The 20,226-nt window shown below is 38.1% G+C and overlaps 1 protein-coding gene across 1 annotated transcript in view; it reads right to left on the reverse strand.

The window, feature by feature from the left end:
- The window catches only part of not (ubiquitin carboxyl-terminal hydrolase nonstop), a 28,696-nt gene that overhangs the window by 4,291 nt on the left and 4,179 nt on the right, over positions 1-20,226 (reverse strand). Inside the window, exons 5-10 of the mRNA XM_045729814.2 lie at positions 13,549-13,695; positions 6,921-7,024; positions 4,308-4,450; positions 3,696-3,799; positions 1,657-1,808; positions 1,181-1,330 (exon numbers count right to left, since the gene is read on the reverse strand). Coding sequence (XP_045585770.1) covers positions 1,181-1,330; positions 1,657-1,808; positions 3,696-3,799; positions 4,308-4,450; positions 6,921-7,024; positions 13,549-13,695 — 800 coding nt within the window. The remainder of the gene's footprint in view (positions 1-1,180; positions 1,331-1,656; positions 1,809-3,695; positions 3,800-4,307; positions 4,451-6,920; positions 7,025-13,548; positions 13,696-20,226) is intronic.

The raw sequence follows: 20,226 nt of genomic DNA on the forward strand, positions 1-20,226 counted from the left end.
TTTTATGACAAAAAATATGGATTTTTCTTATAGTATACATATATAGTATATACTAATACTGTACAAGTTTCAGCCCATTCAGACATACAAATAATACTGTATATAAATGATTGTGTGTGTATATAAAGAGTAAGTAATAATCAAAAATTAGCAAAACACACACTCGTCCCAAAAATCAGGACATTCTACAAGGCAGTTCACAACTATAAGAGGGACACTGTAGTTTGGACAGCATTCTGGCAAGTGACCAAGAACTCGACAGGTGAGTGACACACAACCTAGCCAAAACCGTTTCCCGCCATCTATCAAAGTAGTAAGAGGGCAGCCAAGGGAAATAGATTACTTACAACATTTTTTCATTCTGATGACACTAAAACACGTACAGTAGGCCAACTGTTATTCACAAATCATTTGTATAATCATTGCTGTCCTGCATAATCTATTATAAATAGACTTTTTTGCATCTGTTCTCTAACAGTATTCATTTGTGAACATTTTGATGCCAAATTTATAGAATAACAAATAACTCAAAAAAGATGAAATGATTGTAAGCGTTTTCTTGTACAAGTTTTTGTTTTTGTATACTGCTGAATAGGACCTGCCAAGCACCCTATGTTTACATTCAAGAATGAGCAGAGAGGAGCATAAACTACTATAAATTCTCTTTTGTTTTTGCATCTATTCTCCAGACAATTTATTTGCCAACATTGAGACCAAATTTATTGCCATAAACTAATAACTAAAATGTAAATTTGTATAAAACCTTCCCACAACTGAGTGACCCACGAGTGGAGCGGACAGCCCACAACATTTACGCTCAAAAACTTGTAGAGGCCAGACCGCGAAAGTAATAAGAGTGAGCAGTTTATTACCTACACAGAGCAATGGCAGCCCAATGACCGACAGTGGAAGCAGATTCAAGAATGAACGACAGGGTAAAATCTAACCAAGAAAGCCCTTTCCGGGATTCCATACGAAGTTACTCCACCCTACCCAATGCTGGGGGTGTAGCAACCAAAGAAAGGCATCTCCTGGCAAAGCCTTTACTTTTGATGATGATGATGCATGACTGACTAATCATTGTAATACCCGACATACCAACCACCACTCTGCTGTTCTACACCTCACTTAAGTGCCCAAATTACAATTCCATCTGTTGTGCCATTTCAGCGTTACTAACCCTTCACTCTGAAGCACATCCTGGATGGTTGCTCGAGTGATCATATGATCATCACATTTGTACCACTGGTCGCGGTGCTGACGCACATACGCTGTGTAGTGACCGGCATCTAAGTTCCCTACATGATTTACTACTGCAAATAGAGAATACCTGCAAAAAAAATATAAAAAATGTGTGAAATTATAAGAGGAATACCAAAGACTATAGTCATGTTTCCCTACATTATTAAATAAAAATGTCAACTACATAACATTTCTATCTGAAAATCACAAATTTCAGAGATGCCAACACAACAAAGCCTACTTAAAAAAATTAGCTTTTATTATTCTTCTACAATACATTTTTACCTCTATAGTTATTTTTGCAATTATACAAATCAATTTTAGTTACTTGTGAATGCACCTTTGCACTTGTCAAACACTTCAGTGCACCTCTCCTGCTGTATAAAACATGCATTAAAACAAATACAAACTTGCCTATTATTAATATCAGTTGGATGTGTCGTAACACCGTTATGGTTATTATTGTTGTTTCTTCTGTTAGACATAAATGGAGTCATGTCCAAATGTTCAGGAAAGGAGATAAATGTGGAAATCTTCTTGTGTAACCTGTTGCTATGTTCAAATCTCTGAAAATGTTAATAAAAAGTTTGCATTATTACACGAGATATTTTGACAGTAAAAGCCACAACAGCTTCATAAAATATGGTATAGGACAATAAAATATGTATACAGTATAAATAATCCAACCAATACATGCAAAATAAAGAAGACATTTCGGACTACCTAGGACCCACATCAGCGAGTCTGGATAGATTACGATGTCATCACTTTTGTTTATTTTCATGTGAGGGGTTATTGGGTTATTTAAGACCATTAGATGATAAGAATAAATGAAATCACAGATGGCCTATTGGCCCATACAAGACTGCTCCTTATTTATATGCACCCAAACTTGTCATTTATGCTAACCAACAGTTGGAACAATTGAATGGTCCCACATCTGTTATGTTACCCAGTACATAATTTGTTCCACAGATCAACCAAAGATCAGCCTCATTATTGTGACTAATTCTTTACATACAATAAAACTCATTATCTGGACTTTGGATAACTGGAATTCACCAATACCGTCAACTCAATTGTTTGCTTGCTAGCCTGTCATTCTTTGATTACGGGTACACTTCAGAAAATATTCAGATACAATCCAAAATTTTATTCAAAGAACAGACAATTATCCTATTATGAGCAGTTTTTCCCCATTTGTCTAGACCACACGGTCCATGCAGGTTAAGCAATACTTTATTATAAATGGCCCTAAAATGCATACGTGTACACAGCATATACAAAGTGTTGCATTCAAACCCCCAATGAAATAATGTGACAATTTAATGGCCATGCAGGGAAGAATGCCCAAAGTCATACAGAAGGAAAGTGAGGAAATTTATGACAAATCTAATCTCTTAAAACAAAACCTATGACCGAGGTATAAAATATGATTAATGAATTCCAGTAAATCTGAACAAACAACCTTTAATGCTTTGTTTGGTATCTAAACAGCGAGTTTCAATTATTTAATAAACATTGACACGTTTTAAGAAATACTGTATAAATAATTAGCACTTTTGTGGCCCATCACCTCACCCATGCTCAGAATGAAATATGCTCAAGAAAATACACACACACACACTTTTGGTGTACAGTAATGTTTTAACATTACTCAGGGCACAATAAAGTATAAAATATCAGGTTAAATGTACTGACCAGGGCACAATAATGCATATATTATCAGGTTGGATGTACTGACCAGATCTCTCTAATGTGTAATGTAACCTTCGATTCACAATAACTAACACAGCAGGCAGGCACAAGACATTAAACCTTCAGCACTCGCTGTGCCAAAATGAAACGAATATCCATTAAAAGTTTGAGTTACAGTATATAGGTATCTGCACATTGTCCAGTAATAAATTTCCCCAAATCCTTAAGAAACACTAACTAATTTTATTGTGTGAATTCGGCCATTAGGTCACAAAATTATGGCGAAGGTATTTAATAGTATTGCATGTGCGTCTCCGGATAAGAATTGCAGAACCTATCTGTGTGATCTGAATAAGCTAAATTGAGTAGATAAAATACAATAACCAAATTTTAGAGAACAGAGTCATCAGGTCAATAAATATATCATTAAGAGTCTTAAGTCAGACATGTATATTCTTACTATAAACTCTAAAATCAGCCAACATTACTGTAGGTCAAGTCACATGTGCAAACCTACCCAATTCATGTAACTAACAACTGTAAACATGTTGTAAGGTTACACTATAATTTAAAGCAGTGTAACAATATGAATGAACTATTGATTCATGTATCGTGTTTGAAGTCATCGCTATATCATACTTATTAATAACCCAACAACCATAGATAAAAAGAAATGTTGAAATGGGTTGATTGGTTTGCTTTCACAGCCACGTTATTGTGACTTTTCATCTACACTGATTACATGTAACACTTACCTTGAGATGAAAACTACACACAATAGGAAGTTTCTTCATAGTAAGTTGCTTTGTGGACTCTTGGTAGCTTTGACACCCGCTACATTTAATTTTTGCACTGCTGCCTAAAATAACAAAAATTGTACGTATTACACAACACGACTCGTCTATATAATTGAATGTAATGTTAACTGAGATTTAAATTCATTTCAAGCACACATCAAAGAATCCAATGCTGAAAAGCATTGCTCAAAAAATATGGCTTTAAGTCTCTTTGAAGAGCAACGCACCAGCGTAATAAAATCAATAAATAAGGGAGACGTATCAATGTTTAAAGTTATATCTTGCAACTGATTTAATTTTTGTTTTTAAACCCTGTTATAAATATAACAGATATATATCTTAAGTTTCAAGCAGATAAAGGTGTTATCCATATATTGCACAGGCAGTGAATTTTTGAGTAACAGTATACTGTATACTGTATATAATTATACTATGTATGCATGCATGCATGCATGCATGCATGCATGCGTATATTTTTTACATACAATTCATTAATTATCAAATTCGATATACAGTACTAGCTGTATCAAGGGTATTTAATAGTAAAGGTCATCCTTCAAGTGAACTTACCTAAGTGCTCAGGTCGAGTAAACCGATCTAAGCAATCTGCAAGAGAGGTGGGAACAGTTTTGTCTGCTTTGCTTGTACCATAGGGACACGGTCCCAAATCCAGAGAAATATCCCAAAACGGATCTATCGTAGTCGAGACTCCACTGAAAATCATTAAAAACCTGATACTGAAGACATTTGAACTTTCAATTATATCAACCAGCATATAAAACAAAATTCTTCATTTAGCAAATTACTATATTACATTTCAAAACAATGAAATGCTGAAGCAAACAGAGTACTGTACTTTAACCCTACTTCCCCAAAATAGAACCATTTGTCAAAGCTTTGGGTTATAATCCACATAGTTAACAAACAATAGTGATAGCTATGAACTAAAATGAAAGCAACTTTTACACACAACAAATTTAGCTGCTTATTGTCAAACAAAACTTACATACCACATTATTAATAATAGTAAAAAAAAAAAAAAAAAAAAAAAAAACAATCTTTAGTATATGGTGTTCAGTACAGTATCATTATGCACTTTTCTGAACCAGTCCCACAGTGCTTCCCCAAGCTACCTTTATTTTTATATAGAAATTCGTTTTTTAGAAATGCAAACACAGTTATATACAGGCCCACTATACACACCACCACCAAGCACACATCGACTTTTCTCCCCACATCACAGGAGGGAATATTTCTAATGATATTTTCAAGTAGCTAAGGAATGAATGAAAGTGTGGGAAGTCCAATTTAGGTTGCCATAAAACCAAAAAAATTTTAATCCTCGTCTTTCCAGCAAGTGATCATTGACAATGAAAAAAAAAAAACACGTATTGCTCTGCATACTACATGTTAATAACCAAGTGTTATTCCAACCACCACTAGATGGCAGTATAGACCACAATAGCAAGGTTGGAGAATCAGACATACTATACAGTACTACATTTGAAGTGCCAGTCACACAAGCACACTCAGGAATATCTAGGCAAAAATGGAGAAACTGGAACATGCGAGAGAGCGTCTCGGAAAAGAATACTGTATTTCAACATGTTAGTACAGTACTCTACTCCCTATTTTAGACCTAGGGCCCTTCTGATGTTCCCCAAATCAATTTTCTATGGATGACTAAATCACACACAAGAAGATGAAGACGACGACATTTCGGTCCGTCTTGAACCATTATCACGTAATTTGTCCACTTGATAATGGTCCAGGACAGACCAAAATTTCATCGTCTATTTCCTGGTGTGTGGTTTGATCACACATCAGCCACGTTATTGTAACTCATCGTTTGCAATTTTCTAATGCATACAGAAATCAGAATTAAAGAACCAGATTGTTCCAGTAATTAGCCCAGGTGACAGGAAGCCAAAATGATGCCACACACCCACCAGGATACCCAGTCAAACCCAAGAAAACGTCAAAATGTGGGCAACATTGGAGAGCAAATGGACTAAAGGATCAAAAGAAAACCAGCCTCCATTTGTGAAAACTGCCCAAGAAGTGGGAAAACCCAACTCAAGAAGATATCTCAAGATATCTCAAGAGGGTTGACTAATGAAATGTTGAAACCTGAAAGAAGTTTGCAAACCTGGAAAAGTGGTATGATTACACAGACAAGGCACACTACACTTCATTTCCATCATGTCAACATAGGCAGAATAATGGAAGAGACAGGACAAAATATAATTTCACACATGAAAGGCCAAAGCCATAGATGCACAAAAGCATTACCCGCAAATGGAAAAGGCAGCAAGCCTCAGCAGGAACCCATGTCTCTATGGGTTGTATGACTTACAAGAAGCAACACAAAGCTTGAAGCAAACCACTTCAACACTCAATGTGCACAATGGTACAGTCAGGCCAACATGTTAATGTATACCAGAGATGACTGCACCATACCAGCTCATGGACAGGAAGGTGTCAAGGAATGTAGCCTCCACCTGAGTTACACTGAGGATGTATAACAGCAACACAATCATGTCATTGAAAACCACATTAGCAAAGTCCTAGACTAAACCCCAAGGCTAAAATCCAGTCACAAGAGCAGTTGAACCATGATGAAGGAACAGCCAAATGCCATCAGAGAAGATAACTCTGGAATTAAAAAAATCTTCAAACAACGCTTTAGAAAATACATATACCCAGTGGCTTACAAACAATTGGTACATCATACTACAAACAATGAAGTCTTTGCACAGGCGAATTCCATGACACGGTTCCAAGGCAAAAGCAATCAAGCTTAATTGACGTCATTTCAGAGCCTAGACAGTCGAGTAAACAAGCAAAAAATAAGGTACGCTGGCGCCTACGGTCTTGTTTCTTTGAGCCATGCTGCTACTTAATAGTAGTTAAAGTAACGCCTGGTTACTACACAAGTAGTTTACTGAGCAATCAGTGACTTTACTTGGGTTCCTAATGACCCGTGCAAAGAGGAGGCACATGACTGATTTTTATTATAGTGAACTTGTTCAGTGGATGTTCCTCGTTGCCATGGGTAGTGTGTGTCAAAGAGAGAAAGGTGGTCGATGTGCACACTTGGCGAGATCACTTGGCTCCTGCTCGAAAGCATCCTAGGGCTACTAGCTCATATCTACAAACTGCTCACCAAAACATTCTACTCACTTGCATGCTTGACACACAACATCAGACTGGAGTCCACCAGTAAAAATTTGGTCTATAATACAGGAACATGTGTGCGTGGAATCTCCATTGGAGGGAGGATTGCCCTGAAATTTAAGACAGGAACCTTTAAGTTTCAGCATTTGTATTATGAATAAAATTTACATCATTGCACTTAAGATATTTCCAGGCAAAATTTTCCAGCCAATTTGGAATTAAAATACCATGTAATTATATTCTACACATCTTCTACACTATCAACTCAAATGTAAACCATTTCCATAATCATTACCTCATTTCCCACTTTTGTGGGATGGGGAAGGCATTAGTCCAAAAAAATCAAGAGCAATATTGGAAAAATAGGGCTAGAGATGCTAGTGACATCTGACTCCCTATTACTTACACAAACTATAGTATCACAGAGATCCAGCTTCATCACACTCCTGTGAATCATCTACAGCAGTACCTCACCACTTCATAAAATATACAATGCTCAAGTTTTTATATATAAACTGAACACTTACTCCCTCTTCAAAAATCATTGCCATCATTCCTTTGTTCACCACTTTCTATGGAATCTTCACTCCATCCCAGCTTCCTGAAAGATAAGAGATGAGTGGCCTGTCCTCTACCAGTTTGTATATACAGTATTGGTGTTGTTGTTGTACAAGTTTGGAGGTGATATAATTGGCCAGTACATCATCCAGTAATATGGCAAGTTTCCAGGGTTTTGGCAAAGTAGGCTGTTGATGCTGGTGTCTCAAACCATTGAGTGCACTGACTGCTAAGCTGCTGAATCTCAAACTGTGCAAGCCCACACTGCCTCAGCACACTTGATACCAGATCCCTGGCTAGTAGACAAGTATACTGTAACTGGGAGCCCAAACAGATCCTTCAGGAAGGCTAGGACATGGACTTTCAACAGCAAAAGCTCTCAAAGGACTAACTTTGTTAATCTAGTGAATGGCCTAGACACCAGGTCGAGCCCAAAGGGAAGAGGCCTAAAGCAGCAAGTGTAATGCCCCACCCGAGGTTTAGGGACTGGGTAGCATGCCAACTTAAATGGAATGCTATTGTCTCAATGAAATGATGGGCTGCCTGAAATCCATGAGGTAAGACCCATCAACAACCAGAAAGTAGCAAAGGACTATACTCAAAGTTGGTATGGATCTAGATCAGGTGTACCATTCCTACTCAGAAGCAGGAATAAAAGCAAGTTCCATCAAACTTGAACAAGAGGTAGGTGGTACAGGAGAGAAAAAACTGCATAGCATGAGTGCATTCCTTTATCTCAAGGGATGAAAAACACTTGAGAAGTAGTTTTGGAGGAATTGAGCTCAAATTCCTAAGGCAAAAAAAAATTTCACTAACAAAAAATCTAGATTTAGTAAGCCAACACCCAAGTTGGAATGAATGGAAATCGGTAAACATCTTCAGCATCCCCCATAAACTTGCTTCTTTTTTTCCAACCACCGAAGAGGGGCGAGCCTTTGGAACCCAGCCTCGGATAACCCCCACTCTTCAATCTGGGCAAAATGGGAAGATGTGGCAACATCATAAAACTCCAAAGAAAGAAGGAATGACTAGGTGGGTATGTTGCAAGTTTTGCATCTCCTGATATAGTAGCATGGGTGGCAGTCCCTGTGTAACACTGTAAAAGTGTTTGGTTTAGTTGTATTTAAAATACATAGAGATACACGAGTCGCATACAAGGATTTGAGAAGGCGCCAGCTTGGTCGGCCTGAGTTTCACACCTCTAAGAGTTAATGACCCCAAGTGACCTGAGGTCAGATCATGTGAATTTCACCTTACTTCTACTAATCTTATAATTGGAGCCTGGTAGCCTTCAAACATGCCGATGTTTAAGGAGTGGCTTGGGAGAGAGCCGGAGGCTATCTACTTGTGGGCGGAGTTAGCTACTAGGTTCCCCAATATATACTCGGAGAGCTATCGATTCGAGAGCATTAACAAGACAGACAGAAGACCAGGCAGCAGAGCAGGACGACAACAGCCGAGACAGGCTGTCGGTCGGACGGGGGTGAAGCTGCCTGACAGCTGCAGACTCCCCCCCCCCCTCTCTATCCAACTATAGGCAGGCACTTGGCGAGTTGAACATTAAGGTGACTTGGTCGTGTTTACATATGTTGTGTGATGATCAGGGGCAGTCAGTTGTAGTGTTCTCAGATTCTTGGAGGATGACTCACTTTACATATATAGATCTTTGAACATTGAACATTGAACATTGCTTAAATTATGATACTTAGTATGTGAAATATAATTGAATTTATTATTTAAATTGCCTTTGTGTCCCCTAGAGTTGAGTTGAGGTGAGAAAGCCTCTGGGATTATTGGTTCCATGATTTTACTGAGTACATGAAAGATGGGACATACTAATAATGACCTTGATAACATCTTTTGTGAATATTTGTGATACAGACAAGTTCCATTCCTTGTCTTGTATGTGATGATCTAGAATGGATGGTGGCAGCATTTCGTCTTCTACTACCTACTCTTCTACTATCTACTCTTCTACTTCTACCTATCTACACCTCTCCCTCCACCCCTCTCTAAACTCTCACTTTCAACTAATGACCCTCCTCGCTCCTCCCACCTCCCTACCTCTCACCCCAAACCCTCACTCATTACTTCACTATTCATTTCTTTCCTTTCGTTTTCTCTTATACGTTGGTGGCAGTGAAAGGTATTCTAGAGTTCTCTCTAGAGTTTTGGGTAACTGATCAAGTTAAGGCGCCTTGTAGTCTTAGCACCTAGGTAGTCAAATACTTAGGTTACAAGGTGTTGAATGAGAGCGGTTGCCTTAGGAACTTTGGGAGTGCGCTAGAATAGTTAGCTAATTGGGGACGGGATAACGGACTAGAGAGAGCCGTTTCCCCCGGCCTCGTTAGTTAACTGGGGGGTGGAATAATGGACAAGATAGAGCTATTTCCCCCACCCCCGTTACACCTGCACCTTCCCACTTAACAGCCCAGCCACTGCCTATGCATCTGCGAGCCAATACCATCAGAACCTTGAGCAGCAGAGAAGGATGGGAAACCAGACAAAGATTTACAGGCCCAAAAAATTACTGACCAAACTAGGAGGAGCACCAACAATTAGTGTGTGTACATGTAGAAAGAACTAACACACAAAATCCTTTTCATAAAATTAGAAAGAGCTCTCTCCCTCCCTGCTAGGTAAAAAAGGAGAGTGCAAATTCCTATATCATAAACAAGCCACTGCCTCAATAAGCTGCCGAGCCACAAAGCTCAGCCAAGACTGGCATCCATCTTTGGCAGACTTCGCACACCTGTGAGTCAAAAAGCCATGAACGTAACAAAATGCATGTTGGGGGGGGGGGGGAGGAGACAAAGAGAATGACATACCAGGATCATAAAACACAGATTTACATACCTGGAAACTGCTAACTGCAGATTCAGGCTCTGGATAAGACCGGGTTATCTTTATAACGTCAAAAAGTAGTTACATGGTACACATACCTTCCTGAAGACAACCTAGGTTAGTTCCCAGGATGGGAGGCTAGCCAGAAATATAATTGGCTGGCTCTCACCTAAACTCAATACCTATTAATGAGAATAGCCACAGAAAATGCAAACAAAAACAATATCTTCATGGTCCTCAATACATAACACCTGGTACCGAGTTCAGCACACGGCCATCCAACCAAGACTGAATGAGCACCTCAGTATGAAACGCACAGAATTTATCCATCTGAGACTTCTGTCCATGCTGGGTTGAGTCTCGATAAGCACCAGGCATAATGAGCTAACCTTCCATCTGGTGGTAATTGGGTTAATTACATGTCAATTCATTAGGTTAAGAGCAAATTTTGGTGAATTATGAATTGCCAAGATTTGCTAAAATAAAAAAAAATTCAATCAAGTTGAAGAATGCCTTGTTCATTATAATGAATGGTTACCTCATGGTTGTCTGAAACATTCTCTGAGCTGCCAAAACCCCATTAATAGTTGAATAAGACCATTTGCGAATATATTGTGGTTTGCTCCCTAGGACTACTCACTCTAGCTACATCCAGGATTCATCAAGCATTTACGCATCCACTTCCAAAACCTGTACATCTTTCAGCATTCATGGCAGCTTCATTTACATTCATTAAGTAGTTTATGAGCTTCAAGGCTTCACAATCCAAGATTGTTATAAACAACCTCAGTGTGCTTCTGAGCTCAAACTATTTAATAAATGTAAGCTAAGGTGTTATGATTGAGGAAAGATTTTAACCCCGTCCACGCATACAAAGATCCAAGCTCGTTAATCCAGCTGCCAAACCCCGTTTAAGAATGAAAAATGGTTTGCACACGACTCGCAACTGATAATGTCCGAACACTTTCAGAACAAGTGCTTCGCTCACGTCCTCTGTTCGAACTACAATTCTATAAATGCTTCACCCACGTACAGTACTTCAAATTCAAATAATCACTAACGGAACCTAAACCCCTAACCTATGCCTAATTATACATAGAATTTTTATTTATAAGAATATTAATTTACATACATACGAGAACAAACCAATTTTGAATACACATTATGTTAAAATTAATGAATGCATCTGGGGAAGGACGGCCGCTGCTTTAAACAGCCTAGTGTGAGGACGAGTTGAAGATGGGTCGAGCAAGTGGTTTGTCCGAACAAGTCCAGTGCACAAGGCCAAGAAGCTACGGCGGTAAATCAACGCGGAAACCCCATCATTTTCATATTTACTGCTGTATTATTTATTTTAGCACTCTTAAGTCTTGAACATAAATAGTAACAAATTAAACCAAAAAAGTAGTCACTTAATTTTATACACACTGTACTATATTGTCCTGAATAAAATTTTTACAAGACATATAATACTGTATATATATATTATGTACAAAACCTGCAAGAGGCAAGTGTGAATGCTTAGTGTGTGGAGGGTAATTTCTGATCAACCACATGGGGATCAAATTTCTTTATACAAGCCAGATGTTTGCTAAATATTTACAGGATGTAGGAACTTTCTACACAATAGGGCCCCAGGTCAAATATTGCACTGATGGACCAAATCATGCTTTTTGTCCAGTTGAATATCAGAACAAAAAGGTTAAGGAATTGAGTACGAGATTGAGGCAGTGCATGTGTGTAGGGAAAGGAAATCATTTCCATATACAGTAATGACTTAACGACTATTTAGCTAGGCATGCCCTTCATTCTCTATCATCACAATTACGAACACGATCCAAAATATCAGTCCCAGTGTTAACCAACCCTTTGCTATGGCTACATACAAGCATTACCCACCCCCACATTTGGTGGCTTGCTCCTGTAAACACCGCAGCATTAAGATCTGCTTTGGGATAATTTTTAATTTATATTGTACATGGTTTTGCTTACCTAATACTGGCTCTCTGGTTTCTGAGGCACCAGAAACTGCCAAATAATTAATCTTAAAGCCCATTTATGAGCATTTACACACCTGTTATTCTACTTTAAAAGACCAAACGATAACCTGAAAAATGAGAAAATAAAAACTTACATTTGATAAACAAATTTGTCTGACATTTGGAAGAATCGCATGTAGTCACAGCAAACCAAACTTTTACAACTTTAATTTCAAATTTTTCTTTTTTTCTTTTTTTATATTAAATGTTAAAGTTTCAACAAATTATTGGAGTCTATTTGAAGAGCTAGTGAAAGATTTTGTGGCTTCGTTACATCCAACAATCCAGGTTCCATTGGTTTGTTTTTAAGGCCCATGTGGAAGGTCACCAGAGACTGACCCAATAAGATGTGAACTTACCCGTTGTAAGTTTGAGTACACACACAAAGACACACACACACATGAACAATGAAGTACATATCAAATATAATGAAAACAATTACAAAAAAAAAAAATTATTAAAACAAAGAAACACCTTTAGATCTATACATTATAATTATTCTCTTGTCAAGAAACAAATGTAAAACACAGTTTATCAGCATGATAATGAACAAATAATGAAAAATGATAAGTTATGAAAGCATAAAATAAGGAATAAAAAAATATGGTGAGGAGAGTGCAAAAATCAATAAGTAAGTAATTATCAAAAGAAGGCACCAAACCGGGAAGGCTATGTAGCACCGCAAAAATCAATAAATGGCAACACTGAGAGCATACCGAGATGGGTTAGGCATGCTGAAAGAATGAAAAGATGGGTCGACTGTCAAAAAGAATTAGATGGTAGACATGGGTAGACACGGTGCAAGTGAGCACCTCAGGAGGAGTAGAGCGAGTATGAAGAGCACACAGACAAGGGAACAAGGCTGGGCAGAAGAAAGTTTGTAAGAGCGTGGATCTATTTATTTTAAATGAATATGACGTGTTAGCACTGCACACCTGGTCTTATGAAGCAGTGAATTGCTGCTGTGAATGACTGCTGGAATGATGAACTGCAGTGCTTGTACATTTATGTTGGAACATGATGTGTTGCGACAAGATCCAATGAATGGAGGGGGAGGCCTTTTTAGCATTTTATAAATATATATACAAACAGTGCAGTACTTGCCTTTCATTTTCCTCTCTCCAGAATGATGCCTCCCACCCCAATGAAATGGAAAATTATCATTTTCCCCAAACAGTAAAATGAGTAGTTACCTGGCAATGACGATGCAGAACATCAAGGGCAGCAATAAAAAACTCGTGAGCATCTTGTTGCTCGTACCCTGCCAAGTGTCTGGCGTGAGTCCATATGAGATGTAGTAACTTGTGGAGGATTAGAGGAGCTTTGTTCCCACTGTAAAACTAAAATGAAAATAAAGTTTATATAGTACTAAACAATTTAAATACTGTACTTTAATAATTGTGTTAGCGAAAAATAAGTTACTAGACCTTCATAACTACAACAAAATGAAAGTTCCTTCCAAAAACCCATTTGAACTAGGAATTATGAAGTCTCATTTCTCAATGTGGGCGTCGTCTCTCCCCATTCCCCCCTGTTCACTTGTGTTTATATATGGTCTAAAGTGACTTTACTTTGTGTATTTCAAAGCCACTTGAGTAAGAGCTACCTATGAATATATTCACTAGAATACACCAGATGGGAAGGAGCAAAGGTAGGCCACATAGTCCACGCTTAAGAGCCACTGCCCTGGATAGTATAGTATCCAGGATCTGTCTTGTATCCTTTGGCCAAAAAGAGAGGCTACAAAAGCCCTTCAGGTTAAAGCACACAGTCCTCCCTTAACTATATAACAGCGGTGTCGCTAGAGGTCCCGAGGTTCACAGATCCACCAGTGCTAAACACGTTGCAGATTGTCATTGCTGGTATGCAAGACTTATTGCAATTCTTTCTCCTCTCCTATTTAACCTCTAATCCATGGTTTGAAAGGCGTTGGCACTTCAACAGACCATGGCAGCCATCTAGTAACCATTACCATCATATATCTGCACAAAACCTAGCCAAGTCTATCCTGCACACCACTAAACATAACTACAGTAATTTGAGACAAGTGCAGGTGATTTGTCATCATCTTTGATTTTTTCTAGTCTCTGCTAAAAACCACCTCACTGCTTGTCAGGCTCATTCTACTCGTGATCGTCTTATAAATCATACAAAGTGCAAAAAGCTTCAAATTCAACAGGCCACACAGTAAAAAAAAATTTTTTTTTTTAGCCCATAAGGTAATAAACCCATGGAATCGCCTACCCACCAAAGCAATAAATAGCAAGACAGTATCCAGCCCTATGTATCAATATAAAACTAGAAAATATCCTTGGGAATTATGAGAGTACCTTAAAAATCACTTGCTTCCTATCCCAGTCAAAGTCATTAGAGATGGAAGCGCTTGGGTAAATTATAGGTCCAACTCGTTTCATGATTACAGTGAATCTTTTGCCACAGTTCTGGACATTTCCAGCACTTTTTGGAGGATAAGGCACATACAGTATCTTTTTTCTCAGTTTCCAAACTTTGATTTTACATTCTCCCTGTGCAATTACTTCTAGCTCACTCTTAGATAAATTGTCAAGGTTTAGCATGTTAAATACCAAAGAATCAGAAAAATTTCATACTAAGGCAATTTGGTAATCATGATACCTGGTTGAAAATATGATACAACTATATAACTTAGTTTGAATGGTTGTGAACTATGGGTTCTGTAAAATGCCTGACCTAGATAAGCTGAAGTGAATGTGGAGGAAATTATCTAGGCATAGTTTTGATGTACAGGTGCATCCGCGCACACTATGCAACTTACGGCTTGGCCCGATACTCGTATCTACACCATAAGAAATAATTCGGAGAAATGGTTTCCTCATGTTGGGGAGAGCAGCCTGTATTTAGGCACATCTAGGTCCTCCTAAGCCAACTACTTATCTTTCCAAGATGTAATGAAATTGTCTAAATCCTGGGTACCTATTTTATTGACTGGTAAACAGAGGGCATCAGGTGAAAGGAAGCATGCCCAAGCATCGCTATCCTACTTTGGGAATCGAGCCCAAGATCTCTAATTGTGCAACGGCAATGTAGAGCAACCAACCAACCAACCAACAGCATTATAGAATAAAATAATGTTGGTATAGAAAATGGTGATGCACCCTCCCCTCCCCCCCCCCCCCTAGCTAGATACTTTGTATTTTTAAGAGTATTTGATCCAGGTTAGCCTCAATCTGCTGCTGATATTGAACTGAGGGTATATTTTATAATCTTCTAAAGTTCTTTATGCTACTTTGTATCTCCTCAAGATACATTATCTATGTAAGGAAATTCTCACATTTTCTTTAAGCTAGAGTATATTTTTGGCCTCTAATGCCACATTTCACATTATATGCAATATGTTTCATGTTTTTCACAGACTAATCAAACTACTTCAAGTTAAAAACCAATTGTAAATGTAAACATTTCTTAATTTATCAATAAAAATGTCTCGTCTCTCTCTCGCTTCTTCTAGTATCTCTCGCTCCTCTGCCAGCCTCACTCATCTCATCACTTAGATACCTGTAGTTAACTTTCATGAATGATGCCGCTTCCTTAGTTACTTTTCATCCTTCTTATCTTCATTCTACTTGCTTGGGTTAAAAATTTAGCAGTCATTTGTCTACCAGCTCTTTCAATTTCTTAAGGTCTTCCTGTAACTTTTTTTTTTTGTAATAGATGGGTACAGGAGCAAACTACTTACTGAATTTTGTTAGCAGCCCAAGAGCTTTCTCCTTCTCATAGGTCATAGCAAGTCTTATCCATTAGTTTTCCCTGGAACAAGACCTACCAGTCTGTTAGCAGCTGCCTACCCAATTACTACTAGGGTGAACTGTGATGAAACAGGCATGGATTGACACCTAGTAAATCCTCCCAGGCCTGAACTCAAACCCAGATCAAATCACTTTGTGAAGCACAGGGTGTTACCACTACAAAACTAGGGAAAGCTCTACAGCTTTTCCCAAGAATTTACTTAAGTCAATTTTTAATGGTCTGTAGACATAATACATAGGAAATCCCCCCCCCCCTTTTTTTTTATAGAGTATTAGATAAATTCAAAGTAGCAACTTGCTACGACAAAGCCTAGCGGGATTTCATTTCCAGTCTCCCATGTCCTGATATTGCTTCTATCCATGTTCGTTTCCCATTCACTAGATACTTTCATAGAAAGTTGTATGTCTTGAGTGTAATTCCATTGTATGCACTGTGCATCTGGAGTGATTTTAATCTGGGATAATTCCTAAATTTGTTGAGGTAGAATGCCGAGGGTTTGAAAAAATTGTATACAAGTATGGTATGATTAGTTTATATTAGTTCATAAATTGTTCTATCCTAATTTTGTAGTATAAATTGTGCCAATATTTCGTCTTGTTGTTTTAATGGGCGACTACACTTTTTCCAATATATATATCACCTTTCAAATTTTAAGCTACATGTTAATGCATTTTATGCCAAAAATATGTTTCATTTAGACTTACATACACCGGATTAGCTCAGCGACTATTGTAACAACAACAGTGATTTATTAAATCATTGATAAACGTAGCTTTTAAACATAAATCTGGCGTATACAACATAATTTAGTTTATTACATGTTAATGATATTATTACAACACCCTTAGCTAAATGAAAGTACGGTACTGTAAATTTGTGAAATCAAACCCAACTATAAATTTACAATCATTTATGAATAAAGCATTTGAATCTGCATTGTAACTTACCAAATTGTAGCTGCAGAACACAGCTATATTCATGGTGTTCCACCTTCATAATTTTTTTTCAAATTTATAATTAAAACTAGTGGCAGTTTTCATCATTAGCTAATCTCGTGATGGTTCTTCCATCTCCCATTATATTACAGAAGATGCATAATGATATTCTTTCTACATCTGTTTCTTGATTTATCTCCTAATTTAATTTGGGGTAGGCAATATTAAAAAAAATCCAACATTCCCCAACCATCATTGTTGCTTGTGAGAGTAACCATGTTCCTTTTCCCTGTCTGATATCATTAAACTCCAGTTGCAGACACACTAGGTAAAATGGGCATTTATTCTTGAGTGGTGCATGGCAGTGGCCAGGCTACTGGAACACAAGTTTTAGGCCCTAGGCTAAGCATTAGAACAATTAAGATATTCAACACTAGGTACTGTCCAGTGACCCAATTTGTCTATCGCTGCACACACTGTTCGATTGGCGGCAGACGTGCACACCAGTTCACAGTACTTCAGCAACTTCAAGTTGTGGTTTGGCTAATGTAATGTCTTCTTTAGCCTTCCCTTGTTGGTAAACAGGACTGGGTTTAAGCCAACCCAAGGGGTCTGTACTTAGGTGACCAAGCTACTCTTACCTTGTGTCGAGGGAGCAGACCTGGTAACCCCTTGTTCCACTTGTGGTATCGACTGGATTTTTTCCTCTTTACTGTTGGCAGCGTCATTCGACAATATGGGAGTGGAATAATTATGCCTGGTGTGCCAGGAATCCACTGAATTCTTTGATGCCTTTCATTTTCTGGATTTCCAAAGTTAGACCCAAGGGGGTTATCACTATAGAATTTGTGGTGTGCGAGATATATGGGTCAAATCTTTATATTGGCACAAGGCTTAGTCCATCATTAGAGTTTAGCCTAGTGCCAAAATTTCAGCTTTGGCTTTTCAGGTTTCCCAATTTGGCCTCCTCAACATAGGGTCCTTTAAATTTAAGACAATCTGGCCTATTCTTTTTGATTACCACAATTTGATATATCTGGGGGCCCCTGCACCCCCCCCCCCCCTTTTAGCTCTTAATCCAGCCCTGCTTGGAATCATCATCTGTCCGCAGGATGAGAATGAGTGTTGTCTGTTCTTCAAAACATGAGAAAGATTCTAAACTACCAGTGCAGTAAACAAAACTCGTTCAAAAAACCAGTTCGATTGCACACCACATCTTCCACGGAAAGGAATATTTCTATGCCAAGAAGACTGATCCACTAATCATAAGTCTTACACCTGTATCCCACCTGTTGCTCAATGTAGAGGACTCGTCAGTGCCCAAGCTACGAGGTCTGGACAACCTAGACTGCCAGATCATCCCTAGGCCATGCAAAAAAATGTAAACACTAAAATGCCAAAATCCAGGAAATATTTATTAAGTGCTAAATCATACAGGAATATCAAATAATGACATTGTAGGTGAGCTGCATGAAGGGAAACTAATAAGAGGAATGTAAATATTAACATACCACAGTCTAGTAATAAAAAAAAAAAAGTTGAAGCTAAAGCAATGCAGAAGTCGTACAGTGATCATAATGCAGCAGCTGCAGCGTCAGGATCTGCGGGATGGCACAAGAAATTTACCAACAATGAACCAATTATTCCATCCAAAGGACAATAGAACAGACACATACATGTATCATCAGTTTAAGGAAACAGGTTTACGGGTTCCAGAAGGAAATGGAGAAAGACTCGAGACAACAAATATTATCCAATATAATGCATGCAGTCACAATTTCCAACCCAGAAACTATGCTTTCCCATTATTGAAGATAGGAAGCCAATTAGACTTATCAAGGTTCCCAAGGCCAACAACAAGATCTAAGCCACAAATTTTTACTCGTCTCCCGAGTGCCTATAACTTCTCACCCAGCCTGGAAACCTAACTCGGGTCAAGATGCAAGCAAACCATTAACCACATTGGATACAAATTTGTCAAAATTAACAAGTCAAAAAAATTTATCCACTGCAAGTAATTCTCACATGAGAGTACTACAGAGCAGGTTAGCCAGAGACGTGGGGATAGAGGGTGGGGGGATGTACATCATGACCACCGGCAATCAACGTTACACCAGACACAAGCGTGATGCCATTTCTCTGTTCCCTCTTCTATAATCAAGCCTAGTTGATGGCCATAACTTCCCATTTTTGGAACGTGTTGAATATCCAGTACTGCAGTCTTTTTTTAATCCTAAACAAATGCCCATAACTAAGATTAGCCACTGCACAATTGCAAAGTAAATCAAGTGGAGGTGGCTAACAAACTATTGTGAATCAAGTTCAGACAAGCATGGAGTCACCCCACACAATAACAGTGAAGTGCTCCAACTGATGTCATAAAATATGTAAACAAGACTCGCAAAGAGGTCTTCACTACTTCACTCAAAAGAGTGAAGTACTATGACATTTCCCTGACCAATACAGGACTGCCATACTAAGAAAACTATCAGGTTGCTTACTGCCGATCCAAAATGACTGCTGCTCCAACGAAGTTAGGGGTCACAAATGACACGGAAATATGTTGGACAACACTTCTTGAAACTACAAACCTTGTTGAAAATACACGTGATGTTATTACAATGATGGCAACATAGGACAATGCACGTGTACCGTCATTTGTCAAAGTAGTACATAATGTACTAAAACTAAACAAAATACACAAGTGTTATTGAAGAATTTAAAGAATTGTACTCCTAGGATATAATGCTTAACCTAATAAGAATAATGCACTTTTGTTCAGGATATTTACACATTTATTATTTGAACCTTATATTAAATATGACTTACGTTATCTTGTGTGAGCCTTGTGTAGCCATTATAAATGCAAACCTACATATAAACAAAACCTAATAAATTTCAGAGCCAGAGCCATAAATTAAATAGACCCATGCACCAAGATTAAGAGTAATATTTCAAACAAATGGTCGCCATGTTGGAAAATGGCTGCTTTTCCAACTCTGGAAAAAATCAACAAGTTATTTCGGTAAATATTTTTGCATCTCGGGTATCTTTTCCACAACCAAATTTGTTGTTTGTATCACTAAATCCACAGTTTATTAACTATCTGCTACAATACTTACCAGGCCATTCATTGCCTCAGCCACATTC

This window comes from Procambarus clarkii, chromosome 70 (genome assembly GCF_040958095.1).
Source record: "Procambarus clarkii isolate CNS0578487 chromosome 70, FALCON_Pclarkii_2.0, whole genome shotgun sequence".
Taxonomy (NCBI): Eukaryota; Metazoa; Arthropoda; class Malacostraca; order Decapoda; family Cambaridae; genus Procambarus; species Procambarus clarkii.